Source organism: Scyliorhinus torazame, chromosome 6, assembly GCF_047496885.1.
Source record: "Scyliorhinus torazame isolate Kashiwa2021f chromosome 6, sScyTor2.1, whole genome shotgun sequence".
NCBI lineage: Eukaryota > Metazoa > Chordata > Chondrichthyes > Carcharhiniformes > Scyliorhinidae > Scyliorhinus > Scyliorhinus torazame.
This window is the reverse complement of record NC_092712.1, coordinates 251,794,785-251,819,732: the sequence shown is the minus strand read 5'-3', so window position 1 is coordinate 251,819,732 and position 24,948 is coordinate 251,794,785. Positions and strand designations below refer to the sequence as shown.

The 24,948-nt window shown below is 49.8% G+C and overlaps 1 protein-coding gene across 1 annotated transcript in view; it reads right to left on the bottom strand.

The window, feature by feature from the left end:
• Window positions 1–24,948, bottom strand: part of LOC140425373 (phosphatase and actin regulator 1-like) — a 628,812-nt gene that overhangs the window by 58,892 nt on the left and 544,972 nt on the right. Inside the window, exon 7 of the mRNA XM_072509571.1 lies at window positions 12,939–13,000. Within this exon, the coding sequence (XP_072365672.1) occupies window positions 12,939–13,000 (62 nt within the window). The remainder of the gene's footprint in view (window positions 1–12,938; window positions 13,001–24,948) is intronic.

Sequence of the window (24,948 nt, the reverse complement as noted above, 5' to 3'; positions counted from 1 at the left end):
TACAGGAATAGTGCCAAAAGACTGGAGGATAGCAAATGTTGTCCCCTTGTTCAAGAAGGGGAGTAGAGACAACCCCGGTAACTATAGACCAGTGAGCCTTACTTCTGTTGTGGGCAAAATCTTGGAAAGGTTTAAAAGAGATAGGATGTATAATCATCTGGAAAGGAATAATTTGATTAGAGATAGTCAACACGGTTTTGTGAAGGGTAGGTCGTGCCTCACAAACCTTATTGAGTTCTTTGAGAAGCTGACCAAACAGGTGGATGAGGGTAAAGCAGTTGATGTGGTGTATATGGAATTCAGTAAAGCGTTTGATAAGGTTCCCCACAGTAGGCTACTGCAGAAAATACAGAGGCATGGGATTCAGGGTGATTTAGCAGTTTGGATCAGAAATTGGCTAGCTGGAAGAAGACAAAGGGTGGTGGTTGATGGGAAGTGTTCAGACTGGAGTCCAGTTACTAGTGGTGTACCACAAGGATCTGTTTTGGGGCCACTGCTGTTTGTTATTTTTATAAATGAACTGGAGGAGGGCGTAGAAGGATGGGTGAGTAAATTTGCAGATGACATTAAAGTCGGTGGAGTTGTAGACAGTGCGGAAGGATGTTACAAGTTACAGAGGGACATAGATAAGCTGCAGCGCTGGGCTGAGAATGGCAAATGGAGTTTAATGCAGAAAAGTGTGAGATGATTCATTTTGGAAGGAATAACAGGAAGACAGAGTACTGGGCTAATGGTAAGATTCTTGGCAGTGTGGATGAGGAGAGAGATCTCGGTGTCCATGTACATAGATCTCTGAAAGTTGCCACCCAGGTTGAGAGGGTTGTGAAGAAGGCATACGGTGTGTTAGCTTTTATTGGTGGAGGGACTGAGTTTCGGAGCTATGAGGTAATGTTGCAGCTGTACAAAACTCTGGTGCAGCCGCATTTGGAGTATTGCGTGCAATTCTGGTCGCCGCATTGGATTGGATTGGATTGGATTTGTTTATTGTCACGTGTACCGAGGTGCAGTGAAAAGTATTTTTCTGCGAGCAGCTCAACAGATCATTAAGTACATGAGAAGAAAAGGGAATAAAAGAAAATACTTAATAGGGCAACACAACATATACAATGTAACTACATAAGCACTGGCATCGGATGAAGCATACAGGGTGTAGTGTTAATGAAATCAGTCCATAAGTGGGTCCTCTTAGGAGTCTGGTGACAGTGGGGAAGAAGCTGTTTTTGAGTCTGTTCGTGCGTGTTCTCAGACTTCTGTATCTCCTGCCCGATGGAAGAAGTTGGAAGAGTGAGTAAGCCGGGTGGGAGGGATCTTTGATTATACTGCCCGCTTTCCCCAGGCAGCGGGAGGTGTAGATGGAGTCAATGGATGGGAGGCAGGTTCGTGTGATGGACTGGGTGGTGTTCACGACTCTCTGAAGTTTCTTGCGGTCCTGGGCCGAGCAGTTGCCATACCAGGCTGTGATGCAGCCTGATAGGATGCTTTCTATTTTTTTTTTTTAATAAATATTTTATTGAAAATTTTTGGTCAACCAACACAGTACATTGTGCATCCTTTACACAATATTATAACAACACAAATAACAATGACCTATTTTATAAACAAAAAATGAATAAATAATAAATAACAAAAATGAAAACTAACCCTAATTGGCAACTGCCTTATCACAAGTAACACTCTCCAAAAATATGATTTAACAGTCCAATATATAATTATCTGTCGCAACGACCTATACATATTATACAGTATATATTAACAACCCTGAGAGTCCTTCTGGTTCCTCCTCCCCCCCCTCCCCCCCCCCCCGATCCTGGGCTGCTGCTGCTGCCTTCTTTTTTCCATTCCATCTATCTTTCTGCGAGGTATTCGACGAACGGTTGCCACCGCCTGGTGAACCCTTGAGCCGACCCCCTTAGAACGAACTTAATCCGCTCTAGCTTTATAAACCCTGCCATGTAATTTATCCAGGTCTCCACCCCCGGGGGCTTGGCTTCTTTCCACATTAACAATATCCTGCGCCGGGCTACTAGGGACGCAAAGGCCAAAACATCGGCCTCTCTCGCCTCCTGCACTCCCGGCTCTTGTGCAACCCCAAATATAGCCAACCCCCAGCTTGGTTCGACCCGGACCCCCACTACTTTTGAAAGCACCTTTGTCACCCCCATCCAAAACCCCTGTAGTGCCGGGCATGACCAAAACATATGGGTATGATTCGCTGGGCTTCTCGAGCACCTCGCACACCTATCCTCCACCCCAAAAAATTTACTGAGCCGTGCTCCAGTCATATGCGCCCTGTGTAATACCTTAAACTGAATCAGGCTTAGCCTGGCACACGAGGACGACGAGTTTACCCTGCTTAGGGCATCTGCCCACAGCCCCTCCTCGATCTCCTCCCCCAGCTCTTCTTCCCATTTCCCTTTTAGTTCATCTACCATAGTCTCCCCTTCGTCCCTCATTTCCCTATATATATCTGACACCTTACCATCCCCCACCCATGTCTTTGAGATCACTCTGTCCTGCACCTCTTGTGTCGGGAGTTGCGGGAATTCCCTCACCTGTTGCATCGCAAAAGCCCTCAGTTGCATATACCTGAATGCATTCCCTTGGGGCAACCCATATTTCTCGGTCAGCGCTCCCAGACTCGCAAACTTCCCACCCACAAACAGATCTTTCAGTTGCGTTATTCCTGCTCTTTGCCACATTCCATATCCCCCATCCATTCCCCCCGGGGCAAACCTATGGTTGTTTCTTATCGGGGACCCCCCCCCAAGGCTCCAGTCTTTCCCCTATGCCGTCTCCACTGTCCCCAAATCTTAAGTGTAGCCACCACCACCGGGCTTGTGGTGTAGTTCCTCGGTGAGAACGGCAATGGGGCTGTCACCATAGCCTGTAGGCTAGTCCCCCTACAGGACGCCCTCTCTAATCTCTTCCACGCCGCTCCCTCCTCCTCTCCCATCCACTTACTCACCATTGAAATATTAGCGGCCCAATAATACTCACTTAGGCTCGGTAGTGGATAGGATGCTTTCTATGGTGCATCTGTAAAAGTTGGTAAGAGTCAATGTGGACATGCCGAATTTCCTTAGTTTCCTGAGGAAGTATAGGCACTGTTGTGCTTTCTTGGTGGTAGCGTCGACGTGGGTGGACCAGGACAGATTTTTGGAGATGTGCACCCCTAGGAATTTGAAACTGCTAACCATCTCCACCTCGGCCTCGTTGATGCTGACAGGGGTGTGTACAGTACTTTGCTTCCTGAAGTCAATTACCAGCCCTTTAGTTTTGCTGGCATTGAGGGAGAGACTGTTGTTGCTACACCAGTCCACTAGGTTCTCTATCTCCCTCCTGTATTCGGACTAATCGTTATTCGAGATCCGGCCCACTGTGGTCGTATCGTCAGCAAACTTGTAGATGGAGTTCGAACCAAGTTTTGCCACGCAGTCGTGTGTGTACAGGGAGTAGAGTAGGGGGCTAAGTATGCAGCCTTGTGGGGCGCCGGTGTTGAGGACTATTGTGGAGGAGGTGTTGCTGTTCATTCTTACTGATTGTGGTCTGTTGGTCAGAAAATCGAGGATCCAGTTGCAGAGTGGGGAGTCAAGTCTGAGGTTTTGGAGCTTTGATATGAGCTTGGCTGGGAAGGATTATAGGAAGGATGTGGAAGCATTGGAAAGGGTGCAGATGAGATTTACCAGAATGTTGCCTGGTATGGAGGGAAGATCTTATGAGGAAAGGCTGAGGGACTTGAGGCTGTTTTCGTTAGAGAGAAGAAGGTTAAGAGGTGACTTAATTGAGGCATACAAGATGATCAGAGGATTAGATAGGGTGGACAGTGACAGCCTTTTTCCTCGGATGGTGATGTCTAGCACGAGGGGACATAGCTTTAAATTGAGGGGAGATAGATCTAGGACAGATGTCAGAGGTAGGTTCTTTATTCAGAGAGTAGTAAGGGCGTGGAATGCCCTGCCAGCAACAGTAGTGGACTCACCAACACTAAGGGCATTCAAATGGTCATTGGATAGACATATGGACGATAAGGGAATAGTGTAGATGGGCTTTAGAGTGGTTTCACAGGTCGGCGCAACATCGAGGGCCGAAGGGCCTGTACTGCGCTGTAATGTTCTATGTTCTAACCTGCCGCCATCCGCCAGCGGGGCAGTAACGCCCACAGTAGCCCCTACAGGAGGTTGCCAGACGGGGGACGTGGAGGGTACTGCAAACTTGAACCCTAACAAAGACCCAGCCAATGGTACCCCTGATAGCAGGAAGGGCATCAGGGCCAGAGGCCCCCACGATGCTGGGCACCAGTGGGACCAGGGCAGAGTGCCAAGGGGAACGGCGGGGTGTGGAATTAGGGGGAGGGGGACATGCGGGGTCAGGGCCTGCAGTGCAGACCGGGACCACCATGTCTCCCGTTGGACCTGGTTGGGCACAGGGGTACGCACCATGCTCACATGTCTGACTTTCACCCCATACAGACAATGGACTTCGGGACCAATCAGGAATGACGGCCTTTATCCTAGTCGCTGCAACACTGAGGCTGTACGAGCTGGAGTTGCCTGGGGTGGAGCCTGCCCCAGAGGAACAAGGGGCAGCCAGTGAGGATGGAGAGCTGGCCACCCAACAGGCCAGGGGGAGGTGGGAAGGAGGCGCCACATTAGACCTCGTGTGTACCGTCACCGCCTGTCATTCGAGACCTGCCTGACTGGGCATGCCGCCAAAGACTCCTGCCGAGCAGGGGGACTGTGCGACATATCTGTCGGATCATGACACACCAGGCACCACAGGGGAAATAGGGGAGGACACCTGCTCCCGGTGGGCCTGAAGGTGATGGTCGCCCTGAACATTTACGTCACGGGGTCCTTCCAGGCGCTGAGTGGGGAATTGCCCGGAATCTCACAGACCTCAGTTCATAGGTGCATTTGCGCCATCACGGAAGCCCTACATGCCCGATCGGCGCAATACATCAAATCCAATGTGGACAACCCCACCATGATGCCTGGACAATGGGGTTCGCTGCCATCGACAAGATGCCCCGGGTCCAGGAGGTGATCGATGGAATGCATGTTGCCCTCAGAGCACCAGTATGACAGGCCGTTCTTCCAAATCGAAAGGTGTTCCACTCGATGAACGTGCAGCTGGTGCGTGACCATGAGATCCATGAAGTTTTTTACACAGAAGGTAGTGGGTGCTTGGAACTTGCTGCCGGAGGAGGTGGTGGAAGCAGGTACGATAGTGACATTTCAGGGGCATCTTGACAAATGCATGAATAGGATGTGAATAACAATAATCTTTATTAGTGTCACAAGTAGGTTTCCATTAACACTGCAAAGAAGTTACTGTGAACATCCCCTAGTCGCCACATTATGGTGCCTGTTCGGGTACCCTGAGGGAGAATTCAGAATGTCCAATTCACCTAACAAGCACATCTTTTGTGACTTGTGGGAGGAAACTGGAGCACCCGGAGAAAACACATGTCTGACTTTCACCCCATACAGACAATGGACTTCAGGACCAATCAGGAATGACGGGGAAAACGTGCAGACTCCGCACAGACAGTGACCCAAGCCGGAATCAAACCTGGGACCGTGGCACTGTGAAGCAACAGTGTTAACCACTATGTTTCCGTGCCGCCCAGAACGATACGGATCCCAGAAGTGTAGAAGGTTTTAGGTTATATGGGCAGCATGGTCGGTCTTGGAGCGCCGAAGGGCCTGTACTTTTCTTTTTTCGTTGTTCAGTGTGCACGATGCCTTCAGCCTGGCACACTCGATGGTTCCTTACCTCTTTGAAGCGCACCAGTGGGTGAGGGGTTGGATCTTGGGGGACAGGGTCTGCAGCGGTCATGGCTGATGACGCCTAACCAGAGGCCACACATGACGCGGAGACCCGCTACTATGATGCCCATGCTGTGACCAGGGGCATGAACGAGCAGAGCTTCGTCATCCTGCAGATGCGGTTCAGGTGGCTTGCTGCGTCCTCCACAACATCGTGCAGCAGAGGGGCAACGTACTGGAGGAGTAGTATAAACGGCAGGCCTTGTTCGACGAGGAAGGTATGGAGGAGGGTGAGGATGGGCATACATTGGCCTGGGCAGGCACAGGGGGCTGTCCAACATGTGCACAAGACCGACGGACATGAGACGCTCTATTCACCTCCAAGTTTACCAACTAGGGAGCCTGGCCATAGGCACGGATACCTCATCCCAACCCCACACATCCCAGACAAACCAACCCCTCCCATGAACACCCTCCCTGCGCAATCTCACCTCCCCCCCCTCCCCACCCCCCACAAACATCCTTGCAACCCCCTCCCTGATTTCTACTCCCTCAGTATAGGGATGCAGGCCCTGGGTTGGCAGTAACAGCGGGTCTGGTCCATGGGGTGGAGGACGATGAACACCCGCTCTGCAATGAGCTCTGGTGCTCCACACCATCCGGTAACGTCTGACTCCTGCCCATGGTAGAACTTCCACTGTCCACTTGCGTGATCCCTGCATGTGAGCTGGCCATGCCATCACACAGTCCCACCGAACCCTTGGACTGGCGGAGGTGAGGACAATGGACGGGTGGCGGTGGGGGGGGGGGGGGTGAGGGTGGGGGGTGGGGGGAGGAGAGGAAGGTGGTGGGCACTGGAGTGGTGAGCACTGGATGAAGTAGGGTCACTGGCCACAGCCCACCATCCGCCCATCTCCCCCACCCTAACTCCCCCATCCCTAGAGCCCCCACTGCTGCCATCCCAGCCTAGACCAGCCCATCCCTCACACCTGTCTGGCAGAGCATCAAGGCAGGCTGAAACGTTGTGAACAGGTGTTTACAACCTAGCTCTATAATATGCTGCACTCATGCCAACTTAACTGGTATCTACCTTTCTGGCCTTACGGGCCCTAACGCTATGCTTAGGTGGACCATCAAGAATGGAGGCAGCCTGCTGCGATTCCCATCCTGTAATCTGCATCCCATTTGGCGGCCGTCTTTTGGGGCAATCGAGCCCGGATGGGCCGGGCTGCTGCTCGGGTGTCCCTGGTGGCTTGGTGCTGCCCTGTTCTGCCCGCTGCCCATCAGATGTGCCAGGGAGAGGAGTGGGGCTGGGGAGGGGGGAGGAGTGGTGAATGAGTTCCGAGGAGCTGCGGTGTTCCGGCACCTCCCCTGCTGGAGTCACAGGCATTGGCCCCATCACCTCCTCCTGTCTTGGGGTGCCCGACGGCCCTCAGACTACTCCTTGGGATGGGGGTGTGAGCGAAGCTAACCCCTCAGGCTCCCCTCTCACCTGGCGCTGCCAGTCCTGGAGGCCCACTCCCGTCTCAACTAGGTTCTTGATGCTTGCGACCATGGAGCACAAGGAGTGGACCACTTCACTCTGAAACTATGCTACATCAACCAGTGAATGTGCCACCTTCCCCTGGGTCTGAGCCACATCAAACAGTGACTGTGCCACCTACTTCTGCGCCTAGCTCAGGTCAGTGAGCGCCCGGGAAATGCTGCTGATGCCCCCAGCCATGACTCGTTGTGACTGGGCTATGCTCTGGAGCGCTGCTGTAATGTCCAGGTGGCTCTTGGGCAACAGGGAAACACGTTTGGATGGCAGCTAGTCCGTGGGATCGGGCCGTCCTCCGACCGTCCATCACCTCGGGGGTTCCTACCTAAACCTCAGGTACCACAGCACATGTGTGGCACCAGATAGTGCCCCAGGAGCCTCTTCACGCACATGCCCAACTGAGATGAGTGTCTCTAGAATGGTGGGGGGGGGGGGGGGCGATAGAGACAGTTGTGATGGGAAGTCAGTGTCGTCCCCAGACTGGTGCTCTGGGGTATCTCGGGCTCTGGTTCGAGGGCTCTCGTTGCTGTCCATGTCATCTTCCTCGCTGCTATCTGCTTTGGGTTGGGGTTGGAGTCAGGAGGTGGGGGGGCACCAAAAAGGTCCGCTTCATAGCCAGGAGATCCTGCAAGACACAATGCATAATTGGATGGCAGGTTGGCGTGGTAGTGGAATGGGTGTGTGGGGGTGGTGGTGGTGGAGAGTGTGGGGGATATGGGCGTGGTCTGGGTGTGGGGGCGGTATAGGGTGTTGGTGGGGGTGATGACACAGTGGCATGGGGAACCGCAACTCAACGGAGTCCCACTTGCTTGTCTAATACCGACCTCCGCCTCGGTGACTGCCCTCTCTCCAGGCCCACCAACCAGGTCCAGTATCCACTGCTCCACTGCGGTGAGGGTCGCAGGTCCGGTTGTCCCCCTTCAGTCTTTTCCCTTCTCCGAGCGGTTGTGGGCCGCCTTCTCCTGGGGCGGGGGAGGGAGACAGAAAGCACACAGTCGGACACATCAGCAAGGGGGTGGGTAGCTGGTGGCCTTCATGGCCAGGGAACCCGGCCATGGCAGCCGATATGGGTGCTGGCATGTGGTGCAGGGTGGAGAGTGTTGGTGGCGGGGTTACGGGTGTGTGGGATGGGGGTTTAGTGCCAGGGGAACACTGCTGCCTAATCACCCTGGCTGCTATGAGGAGGTCGTGCAGTTTTTTTGTGGCACGGATGCCGCGTTCTGGCGGTGGGGCCCATGGCGCTCAAGGCATCTGCACCTATGCCCAGGCCCAGTGTACAGCAGCTGATGGCAGTCTCCTTCCCACCCCAGGATACAGAGTAGCCTGCCACTCCTCCACATTGTCCAGCAGGGTCTCGAGCTCTGCCGCTCTTTGTGCTGCTATCTTGTTGGCTGGGATGAGTGTGTGTGTGTGTGTGTGGGGCGGGTGGGGGGGAGTGCTAATATGCAGCTGCAGCTCAGCCTCTCGAGTGTCAGTCTCGACTCCAGGGTATCCAACACCGTTTTTCATTGGTCTATGTGGTGCCGGTCCTAGCCCATTAACGGTTGTTGAATTGCTCCGGGGGCAAAGCCAATTTTGTTGTCGTGGAATTCCACCAATTCTGTCCTGGTGTCAGCACTTAGTCTCGAAAATGGAGGATCCCCCCCACCCAAAGGTCTCAGTAAGGGGTCATGACAGGCCAAGGTTTGCCTCTTCTTATACTCATTTGGTGAATTTGCTGGTGATATTTTCCTCATGCAGCCGACCAATAATTTCTCAAGCGCTTGAGGAAAATATTAACAGCTTTTCACTGGTATTTTAATCTTCAAGCCAAGGAAACACACCACTGGATAAAACCCCAGTCACTTTATTGTGGTGAACCACTGTAATAGGAGATGTAAGGTAGGACCTGCATGACAGGTTCGCTGGTAGCTCCTGCCAGCTGGCTCCGCCCACAGATAACTGTATAAATATGCATGGGCTCCAGTGCCCTGCCATTTCGCCAGCTGCAGCAGGAGGCCACACATCTGACTGTAATAAAGCCACAGTTGTACCCAACTTTAGTCTTTGTGCAATTGATCGTGCATCATTTATGGGGCACCCAAGCCAGAAGACACACATCCGATGATGCAGCTCTTCCTTCAGGAATGAAGTTCATGGCCATCTAAACAATTTGTATTCAGGTTTCGTCAGCAGGATGACTGTCCTATTGACTAAAGAACAGTGGCTCCAAAGCAGCTGGGTCCAAACCATGAACACCCCAGTCTATGCTGCAGGGGAAGTCCAATTCAAGAGCCATTTAGGTCCAGTGACAAATAGACACAAGTTATGTACATCGTGTGAAATCATTCCTTTTCTCTCCAGTGTCTGCACAGCTCTCGACTTTTTCCAACTGGCTGAAGATATGGAGACAACCACAGTCCCCAAGCAACGAGAAACCTGTCCTCCTGAATGCCCAACTACAAAACGGCAACCCAATGTTAACCTTGTTTACAACCTCTCTTCCCTGTTCGCCGATCAGGTCTGTTCTTCTCCTTTTCAGGTCCACAAACTGAACCAAGAGCCAGTCCAACCCACAGCACAGGAGATTATCGCAGCACTCCCAGTGGAGGTGTCACTAGAGGCAGATCAACATCCAGCAGAGCCTCTCCCTCCAGCAGCACCCATGGTGCAGTCGGTTGAGATGAAAATCAATACATAGATACAACATATACTAGCCAGTGTGGTGACACCACAGAGTCTGCTGAAAGCAGGTGGCATCCCAACACAAACACATCTCAACAAAGGTGAGCCACATCTACAGTCTCCTTCCTTCCACAAGATTGTTCCCCTCTCTCCCACCTCACCCCAACTGCAGAAGGTTTCCAGATGTCATACAAGACAGAAAGAGAAGAAGGGACACTCCCAACAGCTGGAAGGATGCCAATTCTGTCCACTCAGTAAGAATTGCCACCAGTCATGACACCAAATCAATGCTGCAGCAACCCAACCGACCAGGCATGGTGCAGCTCCATCAATGGAGAAGGCACATGAAGCCATGTCTGCACCTAGCCACAGCCAGGCAGCAAATGAGATATAGCAGGAGTACACAACCTCAAAGACCACCTTAAACCCTGATTTCAAAGACTGGAAGGGAGGAGACGGCTAGTATGAAATCTGTTAATGCATTCTGTGAATTTTGTAATGTTAATCATTAAATAGTTTACAGTTAGGTTAATTATAGTTGGAACACTGAATGGGAGTACAGAAGCCTTATGACAACACAAGACTTGAATAAAACTATAAGTAACTAATCTCCATCAATATCATAGGATTTACAGTGCAGAGGGAGGCCATTTGGACCATCGGGTCTATACCAGCACTTGAAAGAGCACCCTACTTCAGCCCAAGCCTCCATCCTATCCCCGTAATGCAGTAACCCCACCTAACCTTTGAACATTAAGGGGAAATTTAGCATAGCCAATCCACCTAACCTGCACATTTTTGAACTGTGGGAGGAAACCGGAGCACCCGGAGGAAACCCACGCAGACACGGAGAGAAATGTACAAACTCCACACAAACAGTCACCCGAGGCCGGAATTGAACCCAGGCCCATGAAGCTGTGAGGCAGCAGTGCTAAGCACTGTGCCACCCTCATAGGAGGGGATAAAGACATTGGGGAGATTGGTAGAAAGATTCAGTACATTCAAGGATAACCAGGGACTGAGCACAGAACAGTACGCTGGTCATATAAAGAGGCACATAACTTAGAGTTCAGATCAGTGTAGAGCTGGTCAGCAACATGTAAGGACATGTCATGGAGTCCTCTCCTTACCTGTACCCTGTATTTAAAACATGTATGTAGTTCACGAATGTAAATAAATACCTCAAGGTAACTCCATGTTTAATGGTGTCTAAGTAATATGCACCATGGGTGTAACAGCACAATACACTAATCGACCTGATCCCTCCCCATCTCGAGGCCCAATGCAAAGTGACCAAGCGAGATCCCCCCAATGTTGGGCATATCGTGTACCCCCGCTTGTCATTATCAGTTCCCTATTTCCAGGTTGCTCATGTCTCCCCTGACTGTGACTATGCTATCTGTGGCACAGCATCAAGCTACCAATTCCTACGTCTGAAATATGGGAGGGACTGACCATGCCGTGCACACCATGCTGTGCACGACTGACACAGAATGGCAAGGCCGTCCCCTTCCTTGGACTGGCACTAGCCTTGAAGCTGGGTGCGCATTGTGCCAGGAATGTCTCTGCTTTCTGGCCCCGACTACATGGTGCACACAACCCCAGGACTGTCTCTGCCTTATGCCCTCGCTTTCTTCCCCCCCCCACCTCAGACATGTGCCTTTGTCCACCCCTCCCCCCTGGACTCCAGTAAATGCCCCCACCCCCTCGTCCAGCGTGTCTCTTCCCTACTCCCCACTTCCCTTCCAGTTTTGCTTGAGCAGCCCTGACATGGTGTTGGCGCAGTCACAAGCACAGCTAGATGAGGGCACAAACCTTGAAGTTGCGAGTGAAGTGCAGTTTGCCAGGTGTTATATCTGGATGTTACGGAACTGGTCTAATTTGGAGGTGGGGATGTGATTCTGGTGAGTTATTTTTTTAATAAGCACTGATAACATGGCCCAGCAGAATACACGATCCACCAAGAAAGTTAGGAGTGAAAAATTGCGATCGTTTTTCATGTTGGCGTAAAACAGACTTTTCTGGTCCCACCCGCCATGATGCTGGGACTCCCGGAAAATCCCACTGGTTGATTCTGTTTTTCTCTCACCATAGATGCTGCCTGACCCATTGAGTTTTTCCAGCATTTTCTGTTTTTGTAAACTGAAATTACTGGTTGTTCAGATTGTTGCTTCAATCTGAGTATTGAATTTAAAAAAAAGTAAGAATTAAAAAAAGGTTTCAGCCTGTATTACTCAATGCAACATCATCCTCTAATGTTGGTAAGAATGTGATCTGTGACATGTTCATTCATCATACGAGCATGGGGAATGGGATTAGAACTGGCCATTCTGAACCTCGAGCCTGCTCTACTATTCAATAAGATTGTGGTGATCTGTTTGTGTTTCGGGTTCCACATTCCCCATTTACCCTGATAACCTTTGATTCCCTTGCCTACCAAGAATCTCTCTACTTCCGCCTGAAAAATATTCAGTGATCTCGCTTCCATCGCCTTCTGATGCAGAGAGTTCCAGAGTCGCACAACCCTCTGAGAGAAAGAAATTCTCCTCATCTATAAGGGTGACCCTAATTTTAAAACAGTGCCCCCGAGTCCTGGACTCATCCACAAGAGAAAACATCCTTTTGCTGTCCAGCTTGTCAATACCATTCAGGATCTTATATACTTTAATCAAGTCACCCCTCACTCTTCTAAACTCCAGTGGAAATAAACCCAGTCTGACCAACCATTCCTCATAAGACAACCCAATCATTCCAGTATCAATTCAGTAAATCTTCTCTGAACCACCTACCTCCATTTACATCCTTCCTTAAATAAGGAGACCAAAATTGCACACAATATTCGAGATGTGGTCTCACCAATGTCATGTATAACCGGAGCATAACATCCTTACTTCTATTTTAAATTCCTCTCGTAATAAAGGATAGCATTTCATTCGCCTGATCCAAATCAAGTTTCTGTCACTTACCTTTCGTGTCAGCCGTCTTTTAATTTCTCGCTTTTCCTCTTCTTCTTCTTGCTCATTTCTTGCTAAAGAGACAAATCAATGAAATCTTCAACAAGTGCAAACCATGTTTGTTGAATTACTGCAAATTTGGGCTAGATTTAATGCTCCCCCATGTCGGATTTGAAAGCAGGGAGCTCATTAAATCCAGACGTGGCTTGCCTGTTGCCGGCCCTGCACCTCTGCCCACACTGCAATGATACAAGTGGTGGCGGTGGTGTGGGGTGGCCTCTAATTGCCCAACAGTTCTCTGAGTGGAGCGAGAAGAGTGGATGCCTCCATGGCATTAGTGACCAATTGGCTGTTAAATGGCTTCAAATAATATCTATCTCTTCTTTCCAAAAGTTACTGTCTAATAATGTATATAGATAGATTCTTGGCATTTCCTACTGTCATAAGTTCATATGATATAGGAGCAGAATTAGGCCATTTGGCCTATCAAGTCTGCTTCCGCATTCGATCATGGCTGATCTGATCCTGGCTTAACTCCACCGTCCTTCCCGTTCTCCATAACCTTTCAATCCATTACCAATTAAAAATCTGTCTAACTCCTCCTTAAATTTACTCACTGTCCTAGCATCCACCGCACGCTGGGGTAGCGAATTCCACAGACTCACAACCCCTTTGGGAAAAGTAGTTTCTCCTCAACTCTGTTTTAAATTTGCTACCCCTTATCCTAAGACTGTCTATCTACTGCGCAACTGACAGAAAATGACAGATGTCAGTTTGTGCTTAGCCAGGCACAATAGTCAGCTTGACATTGTTTTAATCTTTAATAAATTAACTTGCCCATTCCAACCTCAGCATTCATATGATGGAGTCTTAAGATTGGGACAAAAACCTGCTAATGCAAATTCTGTGTAATTCAACTTGAAGCTATGGCTGCAAAATTTACTTTGTAGCGCTACCAGTGCTCTTGTTATTTCATAAGTTCAGAAGGAGCAGAATTAGGCCATTCGGCCCATCCAGTCTGTTCTGCCATTCTATCACAGCTGATATGTTCCTCATCTGCTACCTACAATGTTACAAACCAAGAGCTGGATTGCAAAATCAGCCAGAGCACCTCCTCCCTAGAACACCCTAGTTTAGGAAAGCTGAAACTTAAAAAATGTTGGTTGGACTGCCTCTGGTGCAATCAATGTGGTGTTCCCTAACTGTAAGCAGAGGTGTGCACTGTGTGTGCTCGAAACAAGGTGAATGGCAGAGATCATGATGCCAAACAGTGTCAAACTGAGTTAGAGGTCCATCAGGAAAAAGAAAGACTTCCAAGTTTATAGCAGGTTTCATGACCACAGAGCACTTTGTGGCCAATGGAGTACTTTTGAAGAGTAGTTACTGCTGCAACATAGGAAGCATTGCAGCCAATTTGTGCAAAATAAGCTCCCCTAAACAGCAAAGTGTTTTGGGCCAGGGTTTAGAGAACCCCAAAGTGTATCATGAAGTTCACCTGACCCACAACTTTTAATAGATTGTGGTATGGGGAGCACACAACCCACTCTACAGATGTGGTACAGCAGAAATGGAAAAGTATTTTTTAAAGCAAAACAATGTTCATTCTATGAACTCAAGTTAACCTTTTTAAAACATACAGTGAACATCTTATCAACCATTCATTCAAATACAACCCCCAAAGAATACAACACGAAGTAAACTTAATAACTTCCCAAACAAAATCCAGAAGACAAAAGAAACACCTTTTAACAGAAGCACATTAGCTTTACATTCACTACTGAGAACATTTGTAATTCTGAATTCACCAAATGATCAAGAGATAGTCTTTTGATGGCAGAGAGAACAGCAGTACACCTGCTTGGTCTGGCTTCAGCTCCAACACTCAAACAAAACTAAAACACACCCTGAAGCAAACAGCCTAAAATGTAAGTAAAAAGCTGACAGGCAGCCCAGCTCCACCCACTCTGACATCATTGCAGTAATACACACCCATTTCTTAAAGGTGCTCTCACTACAGATATTTATATACACACCCATTTATAAACACCCATTTCTTAAAGGTACTCTCACACGACAAATGTGATAATGACCAGATAATCTGCTTTTGTGATTTTGACTAAGTGATAAATATTGGCAGAGGCGGACTTACAATGAAACATACAGCGCTGCAGCAAAGTGCCCTGGCCAATTGGGCCCCTTCTTGAGAGGTGACTCTGGTGTGGGAGCACCGATCAGAGCCTGGTATCTCTGAATTTGCTCTTGGGCTCATTTGAATTTCTTGAGCCTATTAACAGACAATACAGAACAATACTGGGCTCTGATTGGTGGAGTCCCCTTTAGAGCAGAAAAACAGTCTGCCAGATATTGAGAGGTGGTGGAGACTTCGAACAGTTCAGATGGATCTCCTGAATTGGAGTGAAGTTTCTGAACTTTCACTGAGTGAAGCAGCAGCCAGGTTTCTAACATTCAGACTGGCAAGCAGCCTGAGGCAAGAGTGACCTAACGTCGGGTTGCGAGCCTGTGAAGTTTTCAGCGGGGTGAGGAGGAGGTGCTAGCAAGTGATCATTGAGGGCAGCAGTGGGGCAACTCTTGAACTCCAGGCCAGGTCTGAGGAGGGCGTGCAGGTAACCAGACAAAGAACAGAGGCCAGTGTGGTGATATGCATCACTGTAAATACACAAGGGGTTAATGTAAATACACTACAACTAAGTAAACACTCGAGGGAGCACCAGAGGTGTCATGACATGCAGACATACAGCTAATGAACACATAGAATAGGACACGACCAATGGGCAGTCAAGGCACCCAGAGGTGACACTACCACAAGGGGGCATTACGCAACCCATATATAAGGACAGGGCATACATGCTGTCTCTTTCCACAGGCGACAATTGAAGAGTAGGACACGGGCAGATCAGAAGCATCACACCCACCACGTGGCTTAGAGCAGATTGGTTAGTTAGACTGAGTTACTATAGCAAGATTAGCAGGAGAGTCAAACTCATAGAGAACTGTGCTAATGGTTCAATAAATCACATTGAACTTACTTCAAAGTCTGGAGTATCTTTTGGTCAAAGCTGCATCGAGTTGCAGCCTGTGTTATCCCAGAGTACATAACACAACAAGGTACCAGTAGTGCCTGTTGAATCTATATAGTTCAACTCAGCAAGATTTGTGACTACCAGCAACAGCACCCAGGCAAGATGATCATGATTCCGGTTCCTCAGCAGCTCAGGTACCACAGCAATCTCAGTGCCAACTGGCGTGCATTGAAGCAGAGATTTGAGATTTACATGGCAGCATCCGACCTAGATGGCGTGGCCGATGCTGAGAAGATAGATCTTCTACTCACCATTGCGGGTGAAAGTGCAACAGAAATCTTCAACTCCTTCAAATACTCCAAAGGGCAGGACAAGAGGGACTTCCAGACAGTCCTGGACAAGTTTGAAAACAACTGTGAGGTGAACACAACAGAAATCGGTAAAACTGGTACCTGTACTCACCATGAGGCAAAGGTAGGCTTGTGACAGAAGCAGATGGCAATTTTGATCGGCAGCCATCTTGCGCAAGGAGCAGCTCATGCGCAGTTCCCGAGAAGACGCGAACCAGCGAAACAGTGTTTTGCGCATGCGCGAGCGGCCGTGCATGCGCAGTTGCGAAAAGAGCGCACAGTGAAGGAAAAGCGATCTGCGCATGCCCAATCCATTCCTACGCTCTATGTCACAAGTGTCATGATGTCAGAGGCCCTGGACCACGCCCACTTATAGGGGAAATGTCCGAAAATAGTGAAAAAAAAATTTAAAGCCAGAAAACACAATTCTTTCACCTGGAACAACAGCACAATGCCTGAACTTCGACCAGTAGCTGAAAGTAACCTCCGCAGAACCCTGCAACAAGCAGTTAGCACCGCCCTAAGAGATGATTTAGTCCTTGAAGACTACGACTCAGACGATGATTTCATCATTGGACGTGGCGACCTCATTACCAAATCCGAACCGCAACAAGATGTGTTGTACATTGAAGCATCCGACACAGTCATGGACAAGTCCTTTGGATTTGAGGATCCTCAGCCCAGCACAGAGAGTGGTCCATGCACGACGAGGAGTCCCTAACTCCGCACAGAAACGATGACAGACTCCACAGCGAGACCACTGCACGTCTCCACACAGAGAACACAGAAAGACTCCACAGTGATACCACTGCACAACTCCATTGAGAGCGCACAGATCGACTCCACAGCGAGACCACTGCATGACTCCACACGGGGAACGATGCCAGACTCCACAGAGAGAGCGATACAAGCCTCCACAGCGTTGACAGACTCCACGATCGAAGCAACAGTCCTTGCATGAACAAGGCCATGAAGGACTCGCAACCTTATCTGAGCAACCAGCAGCAGATGATGCAAGTCTGCCACGCTCAAGTGCACAGCAAGACGACTATGATAGTCCACCCAGCTCATCGAACCGACAAGAAGGTCTACCCATTGTATGTGTGACAAGTGACAAAGGCTTCACAATTCCCATACAAGATGTGTGACATCTCAGCGAGACTGACAGATCTCAGCTAGTATGTACAGAGGCACTTGACAATCAAAGTGAGGCTACTAGTGACTCCAGTGACACCACGTTAATTCAAACCTCATCTACTCGAGCCTCTCCACAAGAACCTGAAATGACTCCAAATGGGAAGCATCAAGAAACCAAAGGTGATTCAGGTGAACCAGAAAGGGCTCCAGATGGAGAGCATTGACAAGCCAAAGATGATTCAAGTGAACCGGACATGACTCCACTCGGGGAGCCGAGGAATCAGAGATGGCACGCTCAACGAAACAGCATATGCCACAAAGGACACTGCCACAAGTAACTTTGTGAAGGACTCAAATTCTCCACTCGGTGTGGTCATTGAGCGCAACAAACACAACTACAAAACCTACAAAAACAACAACAAAGGCAACAACAAGAAGCGTACCAGAGGCAACAACAAGCATGTCAATAACAACAATGACAACAACAATATAACAACAACTGGTACGACAAGGTACGACTCTGCCCATGAAGGACAATGTTACTGCTCAGCTCAGAACAATGGCGAGAATGCGAACATATCATGGCATGTCAACGCATCTTACCAATTCACATTTGCTACACTACGGACAAGCAAACCGGCTTTCAGGGCTGATGTCATCAAGAATTGCTACCACAAGCATAAAAAAAAGAGTCCACCTCAGACCATTGAAGTGGTTTGACCATTTGAACACCTCCTGATGACTTCTTGGTTACGTAAACACCAGGACACTGACGGCGTTCAAAAGAGAATGACAACATCAACATCGACACTTCCATAACAGCACAAGTCAGCCACTCGACCGTGTAAATTCATGAACTTTGGACTCATAACTATTATTTGGTATTGTATAATCCTCAACGTCACCATAACTATTATTTGGTATTACATAATCCTCAATGTCATCATAACTATTCTTTGATCTTGCATAGTCATCACAGTCATCATAACTTATACATGTCATCACTTATTTACCTGTTTTTGTTCAATTTTTCTTTAACATTATACAGAAAATATGTAACATGAACAAAGGGGGGATGTGGTGATATGCATCCCTATAAATACACAAGGGGTTAAAGTAAATACACTACGATTAAGTAAACACTAGAGGGAGCACCAGAGACGTCATGACATGCAGACATATAGCTAATGAACACATAGAATAGGACACGACCAATGGGCAGTCACCCAGAGGTGACACTACTACAAGGTGGCATTACACAACCCATATATAAGGACAGGGCACACATGCTCTGTCTCTTTCCACAGGCGACACTTGAAGAGTAGGACAGGAGCAGATCAGAAGCATCACACCCACCACGTGGCTTAGAGCAGATTGGTTAGTTAGACTGAGTTACTATAGCAAGATTAGCAGGAGAGTCAAACTCATAGAGAACTGTGCTAATGGTTCAATAAATCACATTGAACTTACTTCAAAGTCTGGAGTATCTTTTGGTCAAAGCTGCATCGAGTTGCAGCCTGTGTTATCCCAGAGTACATAAAGCAACAGCCAGGCCATAAAAAGACAGCAGCCAGTCAGGAGCGCACCCTCGGTCATCGAGGCTCCAGGCCCAGCCACCCGAGCGAGAGCTGAGAGGTAGGCAGTTGGGAGGTGTGAAGGGCAGGCAACACGATTTTCAGATAGCAGCGGCCAGCAGTCAACTCGGCCAGAGCCAAAGCTGAGAGGGCTCGGCGGTGAGCAGAGGGTGAGAGCAGAGGCCAGGCCAGATGCTAGCAGCAACAGCCAGGCAGCCACCACTGGCACATCTTTGAGCCAAGGGTGGGGCACTGGAGCATTGAGTGCTGATTGAACTGGGGTCCCTGGCTACAGTCAACCCCCACCGTCTGCACAACTCCCCCTCCGCCCCCAGCCCCCAGCAGAGATGCAGTCAGCCCAGCCCATCCCTCACACCCATCTAACAGAGGACACAGGCTCATTGAAATGTTGTGAAAGGTGTTTATTGTGAAACGGTGAACATATATATGCACTGGCCCTAATGCTCCACCCTATGCCAACCAAACTGGTGTTAGGAAGTCATGTTGGAGTTATATAGGACATTGGTGAGGCCACAGCTGGAGTACTGTGTGCAGTTCTGGTCGGTATGTTAGAGAACAAAGAACAAAGAAAATTACAGCACAGGAACAGGCCTGCACCGACCATGATACCCGTCTGAACTAAAACCCCCTACCCTTCCGGAGACCATATTCCTCTATTCCCATCCTATTCATGTATTTGTCAAGACGCCCCTTAAAAGTCACTATCGTATCTGCTTCCACTACCTCCCCTGGCTGCGAGTTCCAGGCTCCCACCACCTTTTGTGTAAAAAACTTGCCTCGTACATCTCCTTTGAACCTTGCCCCTCGCACCTTAAACCTATACCCCCCAGTAATGAACTGACCCACCCTGGGTAAAGCTTCTGACTATCCATTCTGTCCATGCCCCTCATAATCTTGTAGATTTCTATCAGGTCGCCCCCCAACCTCTCCTAATAGCTAATGCCCTCCATTCCAGGCAACATCCTGGTAAATCTTTTCTCTACCCTCTCCAAAGCCTCCACTCATTCTGGTAGTGTGGCGACCAGAATTGAATACTATATTCCAAGTGCGGCCAAACTAAGATTCCATAAAGCTTCTATAGGAGGAATGTATTTGCAAGGGAGCGGGTGCAGAGGCAATCCCAGGATATTGCCTGGGATGAAACATTTAAGTGATGAATAGACTTGGGTTGATTTGCTGTAGCAGAGAAGACTGAGAGATGACTTGATCGCGGTGTACAAGATTATAAGGGGCATGGACAGAGTGGATATGGAACAGCTGTTCCCCTTAGTTGAAGGGTTGTTTAGGAGGGGATCCAAGTTCAAGGTGAGGGCAGGAGGTTCAGGGAAGATTTGAGGAAAAACATTTTTACCCAGAGGATGGTGACTGTTTGGAATGCACTGCCTGGGAGGGTGGTAGAGGCGGGTTGCCTCATATCCTTTAAAAAGTACCGGGATGGACTTCCGGGTGCGGCGATGACCAGCTGAGTCGCACGTTTCGGCAGCTCCCGGTGAAACTGACTTTTGGGCTCTTGATAGGAGCCCCAACGGCAATTTTGACGGCTAAAAACACTGTGCGGTAAACCAGAAGGGAATCCCCCCCGGATACGGATGAAAAAAGGAGGAGAAAGTGGCCGGATTGCAGTGGATCCTTTAGAACAGCGGCAAGGAAGGCAAGCAAAAACCAAGATGGCGTCGGAAGGTGGCAGTTTAACATGGGGCCCTGAACAACAAGAGTTCTTGAAATGCTGTGTGGAAGAGCTCAAAAAGGAAATGAAGAAAGAGCTGTTGGCCCCGATACTACAGGCGATCGAAGGGCTAAAGGAGGAACAAAAGACCCAGGAGTGGGAGCTTCGGGTCGTGAAGGCAAAGGCAGCTGAGAATGAGGACGACATACAGGGCCTGGTGGTGAAGACGGAGACGCATGAGGCACATCAGAAATTATGTGTGGAAAGGTTGGAGGCACTGGAGAACAACGCAAGGAGGAACAACCTGAGGATTCTTGGTCTTCCTGAAGGTGCGGAGGGAGCGGACGTCGGGGCATATGTGAGCACGATGCTGCACTCGTTAATGGGAGCGGAGGCCCTGGCGGGTCCGTTGGAGGTGGAGGGAGCATACCGAGTGATGGCGCGAGGACCGAGAGCAGGAGAAATTCCCAGAGCCATAGTGGTGAGATTCCTCCGTTTTAAGGATAGAGAAATGGTCCTTAGATGGGCAAAGAAAACTCGGAGCAGTAAATGGGAGAACGCGGTGATCCGCGTTTATCAAGACTGGAGTGCGAAGGAGGGCGAGCTTTAATCGGGCCAAGGCGGTGCTTCATAAAAAGATAAAATTTGGAATGCTGCAACCGGCAAGACTGTGGGTCACATATCGAGGGAGGCACCACTACTTTGAGACGGCGGATGAAGCGTGGACTTTTATTGTGGAAGAAAAACTGGAATGAGCGGGTTATTAAAAAGAACGTTTGAACAAAGTGGTGGGGCGAATGTGGGGGGCGAAGAGGGGGGTTAAAAAGGGGGGAAAGAGGAGGCTTATGTACTAATCCTGCGATGTGGTAACTTTTCTCTCTTCCACAGGTGGTGATGGGGGGAGGAGGGGAGGTGGAGGAGATGGGGCGTTGGCCATTGGGGGCGGGGCCAAGGGAGAAGCGCGGGCTTGGTTCCCGCACTATGATAATCATGGCGGGAATAGAGAAGCAGGAAGGAGGGGGCATCGCACGGTGCGAGCCGAGGTCACGGGGGGAAGCCGAGGTCGGCCAGAGTTTGCTGACTTCTGGGAGCAACATGGGGGGAGTAATTACGTTAGCGGGGGATCTAGCGGGGGGGGGGTGGGAGGGGGGAATTACTGGGTTGCTGCTGCTGGGGAGAGGGGGGAGCTGGTATGGGAGGGGATGGGCGGGGGGGCACCGCCTGGGGGAGATACAGCTGCGTGGGAACCGGGTGAGGAGCTGGAAAAAGGGGATGGCTAATCGACAAGGGGGGGGTAGGAAGCCCCCCAACCCGGCTGATCACGTGGAACGTGAGAGGGCTGAACGGGCAGATAAAGAGAGCATGGGTACTCGCACACCTTAAGAAACTTAAGGCAGATGTGGTTATGTTACAGGAAACGCACCTGAAACTGATAGACCAGGTTAGGCTACGCAAAGGATGGGTGGGGCAGGTGTTCCATTCGGGGCTAGATGCGAAAAACAGGGGGGTGGCTATATTAGTGGGGAAGCGGGTAATGTTCGAGGCAAAGACTATAGTGGTGGATAACGGGGGCAGATACGTGATGGTGAGTGGCAAACTACAGGGGGAGACGGTGGTTTTGGTAAACGTATATGCCCCGAACTGGGATGATGCCAATTTTATGAGGCGGATGCTAGGACGCATTCTGGACCTAGAGATGGGAAAGCTGATAATGGGGGGAGATTTTAATACGGTGTTGGAACCAGGGCTGGATAGGTCGAAGTCCAGGACTGGAAGGAGGCCGGCAGCAGCCAAGGTACTTAAAGATTTTATGGAACAGATGGGAGGTGTAGACCCGTGGAGATTTAGCAGACCTAGGAGTAAGGAGTTCTCGTTTTTCTCCTATGTCCATAAAGTCTACTCGCGAATAGACTTTTTTGTGCTGGGAAGGGCGTTGATCCCGAAGGTGAGGGGAACGGAGTATACGGCTATAGCCATTTCGGATCACGCTCCACACTGGGTAGACTTGGAGATAGGGGAGGAAACAGGAGGGCGCCCACCCTGGAGAATGGACATGGGACTAATGGCAGATGAGGGGGTGTGTCTAAGGGTGAGGGGGTGCATTGAAAAGTACCTGGAACTCAATGATAATGGGGAGGTCCAGGTGGGAGTGGTCTGGGAGGCGTTGAAGGCGGTGGTTAGAGGGGAGCTGATATCAATAAGGGCACATAAAGGGAAGCAGGAGAGTAAGGAACGGGAGCGGTTGCTGCAAGAACTTTTGAGGGTGGACAGACAATATGCGGAAGCACTGGAGGAGGGACTGTACAGGGAAAGGCAAAGGCTACATGTAGAATTTGACTTGCTGACTACGGGCACTGCAGAGGCACAATGGAGGAAGGCACAGGGTGTACAGTACGAATATGGGGAGAAGGCGAGCAGGTTGCTGGCACACCAATTGAGGAAAAGGGGAGCAGCGAGGGAAATAGGGGGAGTGAAGGATGAGGAAGGAGAGATGGAGCGGGGAGCGGAGAGAGTGAATGGAGTGTTCAAGACATTTTATAAAAAATTATATGAAGTTCAACCCCCGGATGGGAGGGAGAGAATGATGGGCTTCTTGGATCGGCTGGGATTTCCCAAGGTGGAAGAGCAGGAAAGGGTGGGACTGGGAGCACAGATCGAGGTAGAAGAAGTGGTGAAGGGAATTAGGAGCATGCAGGCGGGAAAGGCCCCGGGACCGGATGGATTCCCAGTCGAATTCTATAGAAAATATGTGGACTTGCTCGCCCCGGTATTGACGAGGACCTTTAATGAGGCAAAGGAAAGGGGACAACTGCCCCCGACTATGTCTGAAGCAACGATATCGCTTCTCTTAAAGAAGGAAAAGGATCCGCTACAATGCGGGTCCTACAGACCAATCTCCCTCCTCAATGTAGATGCCAAGGTCTTGGCCAAGGTAATGGCAATGAGAATAGAGGAATGTGTCCCGGAGGTGGTTCATGAGGACCAAACTGGGTTTGTGAAGGGGAGACAGCTGAACACGAACATACGGAGGTTGTTAGGGGTAATGATGATGGCCCCACCAGAGGGTGAAACGGAGATAGTAGTGGCGATGGATGCCGAGAAAGCATTTGATAGAGTGGAGTGGGATTATTTGTGGGAGGTGTTGAGGAGATTTGGTTTTGGAGAGGGGTATGTTAGATGGGTGCAGCTGTTGTATAGGGCCCCGATGGCGAGCGTGGTCACGAATGGATGGGGATCTGCATATTTTCGGCTCCATAGAGGGACAAGGCAGGGATGCCCTCTGTCCCCATTATTGTTTGCACTGGCGATTGAGCCCCTGGCGATAGCGTTGAGGGGTTCCAAGAAGTGGAGGGGAGTACTTAGAGGAGGAGAAGAGCACCGGGTATCTTTGTATGCGGACGATTTGCTACTATACGTGGCAGACCCGGCGGAGGGGATGCCAGAAATAATGCGGATACTTGGGGAGTTTGGGGATTTTTCAGGGTATAAATTGAACATGGGGAAAAGTGAGTTGTTTGTGGTGCATCCAGGGGAGCAGAGTAGAGAAATAGAGGACCTACCGTTGAGGAAGGTAACAAGGGACTTTCGTTACCTGGGGATCCAGATAGCCAAGAATTGGGGCACATTGCATAGGTTAAATTTAACGCGGTTGGTGGAACAAATGGAGGAGGATTTCAAGAGATGGGATATGGTATCCCTGTCACTGGCAGGGAGGGTGCAGGCGGTTAAGATGGTGGTCCTCCTGAGATTCCTCTTTGTGTTTCAGTGCCTCCCGGTGGTGATCACGAAGGCTTTTTAAAAAAGGATTGAAAAGAGCATCATGGGATTTGTGTGGGCCGGGAAGACCCCGAGAGTGAGGAAGGGATTCTTACAGCGTAGCAGGGATAGGGGGGGGCTGGCACTACCGAGCCTAAGTGAGTATTATTGGGCCGCTAATATTTCAATGGTGAGTAAGTGGATGGGAGAGGAGGAGGGAGCGGCGTGGAAGAGATTAGAGAGGGCGTCCTGTAGGGGGACTAGCCTACAGGCTATGGTGACAGCCCCACTGCCAGCGTAGTGAGGCCGTGGAATGCCCTACCTGCTACAGTAGTGAACTCGCCAACATTGAGGGCATTTAAAAGTTTATTGGATAAACTTATGGATGATAATGGTATAGTGTAGGTTAGATGGCTTTTGTTTCGGTGCAACATCGTGGGCCGAAGGGCCTGTACTGCGCTGTATTGTTCTATGTTC